Raw genomic sequence first — 6447 nt, forward strand, 5'->3', positions numbered from 1 at the left:
TCACCGCGTGGGATGCAAATCTAATGTAGCAAAAAAAAAAAACATTGCATAAAGTGATTATCCTGGCTTGAGATTTAAAAAAAAACATTGCATAAAGTGATTATCCTGGCTTGAAATTTTAAAATCTCGATTGAGATCGCTTGATAGCCTTTATTTTCAATACTTTATATATTTTTACCACTGAATCCCCATTACTTGGTGGGGGAAACATCTTTTCTAGCTCAAATTTTTTGTCCAATTGTATCTCATAATGGATGGAAAATGAGACAAGCTATGTGTAGACCATAGGCATAGGCTCTTAACATAAGGTTCAAAATTTGAAATGTGGGTGGGTGGCTTAGGGTTTAGATTATTTAATATATTTGATTAGAAGACAAAGACCTTTAAGGCATTTGAAAATGTTTGTGCCCAGTTAATTTATTGGGAATAGAGAAAGCAACACAAGTATGAAAGGGAGAGAAGGGGAAGACTTGTGTGGCATTTGTGAACTGGCGCGCCCCATTCCTCTTTCAAATTCTTCCATCGCCAGCCAGTTGTTTAGAGCTTAGCTTCTTCTAATCTTTCTGGGTTCTCCAATTAGTGAACTAATCTCATCCATTAAGCAATCTGTTAATCCATCAATCCAAAGGTTACCGGACCCCTTACCAAAGGTTAGTCCGTCCATCCATCCGATTTATGCATTGTTTTAGGAGTATTTAACTGTTTTATAATCGAGTTTAGAGGAAGAATTAGTCTATTATTTGTATTCTCTTTGCGCTGATTTGGGCCTTTCCATGGCTATGATAGCCTGAGTTTTTGTAGTTAACCGCCACTCTTTTGCTACCAGATTTCTTCATGGGTGCTGCTGCAAGGTGGTTCAAAGCGCTCATAGGCATCAAAAAGCCCAAATCTTCCAATGCAGAGCAAGAAAGTCTTGTGAGTGGGATTCTTATTCTTAAAAAAATGGAGAAAACTTGATGGAAGATGGGGTAAAAAAAACCAATAAGTTGATTATCATGAGTATAAAATAGCAAGTGTATTTTCTTCCTCTATTTTCATTAATGATGTTTTGTATGCTGGTTGATTAGAGAGAACCAAATCAAATAAAAGATTAGATTTAAACCCAATGATTATCAGCTTATTAACAGTATGAAAGAGCAACATTGTTTGGTCATATTTAGTAAATGAATATTTTTATTTTATAAAAATAGTTTGCATATATTGTCTAAATGATTTTGGTTAAGTTCTTCATCTTACTCTGTGTGTGTGTGTGTGTGTGTGTGTGTGGGTGGGGATGCAGAGAAGCTCAAACAACAGCAAGTCCAAAAGATGGCTTGTGTGGAAGTCAGGTTCAGGAAAATCAAAGAAAGACCACCAAGAGAAGAACCATGCCATCATCTCATGTGAATCTGCAAGATTCCTGCATCCTGAGGATTTTGATTGCCCCCATCGCCTTGAGAATTCAAAAACACAATGGGCTGCAATCCGGATTCAAAGCGTCTTTCGGAGATTCCTGGTTTGTTTGCATTTGTCTTGAGATTAAAGCATGTCTTACATGCAGCAACATGTGCATAATCCTAATCAAAAGAGAAAAAATCACATTGACTTTTAATATGATTATGTACATTCACCATTAGGAAAATGCCTAATTTGGGGAGATTTTTTTCCCCTAATCTGCATGCCTAATTTGAATTTTGATTTCAAGCTCAAGCAGGGGTTAGCACCAGTAAGGGTAAGATATATCATTAATTGTTCTTGCCTCACTAAGCTTGATTAGAACTTGAAATGGGATCTTGATGGAGGTTAACTGATGATTATAGGCTAGAAGAGCACTCAAGGCATTAAGAGCTATAGTAAGGATACAAGCAATCTTCCGTGGGCGTCACGTGAGACGTCAAGCTGCTATCAATCTTCACACCTTCATTCAAGCTCACCTTCAGGAGCCCAAGGTATGACCATACATAGCATAACCCTTGCTTTTGCTTTTGTCCTCTCTGATCATTTTCACAATACTGGTTTTTTATGTCAATTGTTTGTTGGCTCCCTGGTATGGTGTTTGGGAACTCGACGAAGAGAGAGTGGTGTGACCATCAAGGCACTGTTCAAGAAATCGAAGCAAGGCGGCAACACAAGCATGAAGCTGCAATGAGAAGAGAGAGAGCCAGGGCTTATGCATTATCCCGTCAAGCGGCGGTTACAAAGAGAGCTGAGTTTTGGCAATCATGGGAAAGAGGGCTGTTGGAGCAAGAGTTGGAGGCAAGCAAGAGCATCACGAAGCTCAGAATCATGCCACAGATAGCCATATCCTACTACTACTCAGGACCAATCTTCCCATCATCGACAACATCATTATCATCTGCCCATGAGCATCATAATGTCATGCATTTGCACTATCATGGTGGTGGCAACAAGAGTAGAGATCCATCTCCCACCAAACCTGGCTACATGGAGGCCACCATCTCCATGAGGGCTAAATGCAAGAACTTGGACAATGCCAAGTGGCAACAAACACCCTCTTATCAGCTTCATTCTAGGAGAAGACACTCCTCCATAGCTTGCCTTGATACCCACCACCTCCTCTTACAATGCAGATAAAATCCACTCTCCTTTTCCCATTATACCTTCATCACTACCTCAATCAAGCTTGGGTCTTTGAAGACAAGGGAGAGTGCTTGGGTTAGAGTTTGAGTCAAGCCATGCCGAGCATCGGTGTCGATCGAGTAGTGACGGGCATCTATGTGTCATGTCATGGCTCTTGATGTGGAAGATGAGAACTTTTCATCAAAGCATGTCAATCAAACTCAACTTTGTCTCCTTATTGTTTGCTCTTTGGTCTACTTGATCTTGATTCTTTAATGGTCTTTATGTAAATTTTTGGAGGTAACCATGGTTTTTGAGGACTCAAATTTTTCATTACATTTGATGAAATACAGCCCCCATCATAAACATTGTGCTTTGTACAATTGCCCCAATAAGAACATTGTGCTTTATTGTACAATTATATAGAAAGAAAAGGTGCAAAAGTAAGGCACAAACCATAAGTTAGGGATGTAAATGGGGTCTGCTCCATGTGATTGTACTCACATAAAAAAAGTTTTTGAATGTTGTGGAACCTTTTTTCCCAAGCATTAAAAAAAAAAAAGAGACGATATGTCTTAATAGTAGGTGGGAGGGGCCAATGTAGAAGAAAACTATCCCTTGGTATAATTTTCACGGCTTTAACAAACACATGCTAAAGCAAGGGGGGTCACCATGTGGCTACCTAGATCCATGAAGCAAAGAAAATGCTAGGCAAAGATGTTGAGTCAAATAGGAGAACAAGAGCAAAGGTATTTGGCAAGGTCTTGATTAGGTAGATAAGATTTTTTTTCATGTCCCTATCAAAATTATTGCAACCTTTTTGTAGCTTAGTCAGAATATGGTGCCATATAACATTTTGGTGCCATATTGGAAGGAAAACATGGGATTGGTATGTTGGAATGGCTCTACTAGAGTCACAAGTAACTCTTTCTTCTTTCAACACATCTAGTGGTCCCCCTTTAGCTACCCTTAATGTTACTGTTGCCAAGAGGTTGATGCTTTGGTGACTTATGGGAGGGATCTTTAGAGGGTTGGAGAGCTGATCTTCACTTAAAGAACTTCTTTGAGACTAGTGAGAGGGATAGGCATGTGATCAAACAAGTTTTGGATTTGCTAGGGAATATCCAAATCTACAATAGGGCTCCATAAAAAGTGGGGAATATTCTTGGAGGATGCTAACGTAAAGGTTACTAAAAAGCACCATCATAGTGAAAAGGAGTGTAATCTTTCTAGGGAAGGTTACTAAAAAGCACATCATAGTGAAAAAGAGTGTAATATTTCTAGAGAAATGTCAACAAATATAGAGGGTATTTCCAAAGAAACATCAACAAATATAGAGGATCTCTCTCTCTCTCTCTCTCTCTCTCTCTCTCTCTCTCTCTCTCTCTCTCTCTCATTCTCTTATCGTCCACTTTCTTCCTTTACTTATATCATCTTTGTAGTCTCTAATGAATTTAAAACTACATAAACTTTTTTATATTCTTTTCTTCCTAGTCAAATTGATTAAAATCAAAGATTTCTTTAAATAACTAGGAATTTTGTTATCTTTATGTTTATTTCTAGTGGCCCAACTTTGGTCTTCAAAAATTTAGCTCTAATGACTTGAAATTCATCCTTTTTTCAATTAGCCATGAAATTTATCATATACAATATTGGTCTCAAAGATTTACCACTTGTGTGAAGTTAAGATTAATGTGGTGCAAGAAACTTGAAAAACCTAAGGTTCAAAAAATTCCTTTGATTAATTAATGTTAGTCTTAGTTAAAAGTACAAGCGAGCACTCTATTGATCATAGCTTATATTGTGATTCTAAACCTCTTCACAATTTGACATTGTATGAAAAACTTGAATATTTTCCAAAGTGTTCTTGCATCTGGCCCCTTGCCCTACAAAACTCATGTTTATCATTCGCAACATGGACAGGTGTTAAGAGCAACACAAAATAGACATTTCCACAACACAAAATAGACATTTCCATTCTCTTTTTTATTGTCGTATGTCCATTTCCCATTCACTACGTTCAAGGGTAACGACTCTTTTTGTGGTGGAAGGCTGACTGAAAGCGGATGTGATAGAGGTTGGGGTGATGTGAGAGTGGTGGAGGGCAGGGAGAGCATGCTCATGGGTCACTTGGTAACTCTCTTAATGATGGGCATCTTCGACTTGGGCTCCAAGAACCTCTCCCTGGTGTGCATCCTGTGTGAAGAAGTCTTGTTGCTCAAACATATCATTTGCAGAGCAGAGCCAATAGGAACTTTCTCTTGAGTGGATTGGGGAATTGGGATTTTGACTTTTGGACGTAGCGGTTGTGGTTGAGCTTGTGCCTGAAGTGTGTGGGTGGTTGAAGGTTCCTCCATGGTTGGCCTTGGTGAGGAAATAGAAGGGTTTTGGGATGTCTCTAACTTTTGCCTCTTTGGGGGAGGTTGAGGCTTGGGGTTGTAAGAGATGCTGCTTCATAAGTTGGGAAAGGGCTGGGTGGCGCACATGGGGTGGAAGCTCTTTGTCATGACAAATGATCTTTGTAAGCATGTGGATGCAATGTATCTAAGGATGCATGGGATACCTTGGTTAAATTGTATAGGACAAGTACCAAGGCAAGAAAGATGCATTTAAAACAAGAGCTGTATAATGGGCATAGGAACAAGATGAGTATTAGTGATTACTCATTGAAACTTAAAAGGCTTGTAGATTCCCTCAGCTCTATTGGAGCTCCTATTGTTGATGACTTGGTGTTAGTCACATTGAATGTGCTAGGCAAAGAGTATAATCAAATTTGGACATATATCCATACTTGAGAACTTGAGAAAAGTCCCCAAACTTTGAGAATCGTAAACCCCTTCTTATTATTGAGGGCTCTCTCTCTCTCTCTCTATCTCTCTCTCGGTATGACAATAGTGAGTCGGGATTGGATGGAGCTATAGGGTCTTGCAAGGCGGTAATGGGGTGACAGTGGGACCTTGCAGTGGCACATATGACGTTGGAGCAAGGCACTACACTATATTGGTGTGTTGTATGGTGTGTCGTAAAGTAGGACGATGAATAAGGCACATTAATGACTATGGCACGGGCAAGGGTACAAGAAAGTAGTGGGGTACAAGAAAGGGTGGGCCAGCCTTAGGATTAAGTGCCACGGGGTCTTAAAGACCCTTGTCAGGTGACATCAATGGATGGCATTGATTAAAATCAATGGATGGCATTGATTAAAATCACGATGCCCTTTTTTGACCGTCGGATAAAGTAAACTAGGCTGAGTAAACTAGGTTACTAAAGCGATCATAGTTTACTTCCTAGTTTACTAAACATGCATAGTTTACTTCCTAGTTTACTAAGCGATCATAGTTTACTTCTTAGTTTACTCAGAAAATCATAGTTTACTTTACCACTCAACAAAACCATGTGGTTTCAAGCCATTATATTCTATGTTTTTCACCCCTAGTTTACTCGGCCTAGTTTACTTCCTAGTTTATTTCCTAGTTGACTCGGCCTAGTTTACTTTATCCGACGATCGAAGAAAGGCGTCACAATTTTTATCAATGCCATCCATTGATGTCACTTGACAAGGGTCTTTAAGACCCCGTGGCACTTATTCTTGAGGGTGGGCTAGCTCTTCAAGGGGCCCCACAATGGGGCGGGTGCATGGCCCCACTATCGATGCCGCATGGTCACATTTTTTTAAGGTACAAGTTTTAATTTATTTCTTATTTAATTAAAGGTAATGGGGTTGTTTAATATTTAGAAAAACATAAAAATAAGTATAAACGTAAAAAACATTGTAAAAACTAAAAAATAAAAGTAAAATTAAGAATGAAAATTATCTCAGGGGGGTGATAAATGTTTTTTGGGGGTTGGGAGGGGAGATTTTTAAAAGGGGGTAATTTTTTAGAAAAG

At 39.1% G+C, this 6447-nt stretch overlaps 1 protein-coding gene across 2 annotated transcripts; it reads left to right on the forward strand.

The window, feature by feature from the left end:
• The first annotated feature begins 468 nt into the window (after positions 1-468).
• Positions 469-2941, forward strand: LOC147639252 (protein IQ-DOMAIN 6-like). Of its 2 annotated transcripts, none has more exons than XM_086783022.1 (5): positions 469-650; positions 802-915; positions 1280-1495; positions 1800-1928; positions 2053-2941. In XM_086783022.1, exons 2-5 carry the CDS (start codon positions 835-837, stop codon positions 2572-2574), a joined length of 948 nt encoding a protein of 315 aa, XP_086639148.1. In that variant the 5' UTR covers positions 469-650; positions 802-834; the 3' UTR covers positions 2575-2941. The 2 variants fall into 2 exon arrangements, with proteins under 2 accessions (XP_086639148.1, XP_086639140.1); XM_086783014.1 differs by having other exon boundaries at positions 827-915.
• The last annotated feature ends 3506 nt before the right edge of the window (positions 2942-6447 follow it).

The sequence above is a fragment of the Cibotium barometz genome, chromosome 4 (genome assembly GCF_041138505.1).
Source record: "Cibotium barometz isolate CiBa-2024 chromosome 4, ASM4113850v1, whole genome shotgun sequence".
Classification (NCBI taxonomy): Eukaryota; Viridiplantae; Streptophyta; class Polypodiopsida; order Cyatheales; family Cibotiaceae; genus Cibotium; species Cibotium barometz.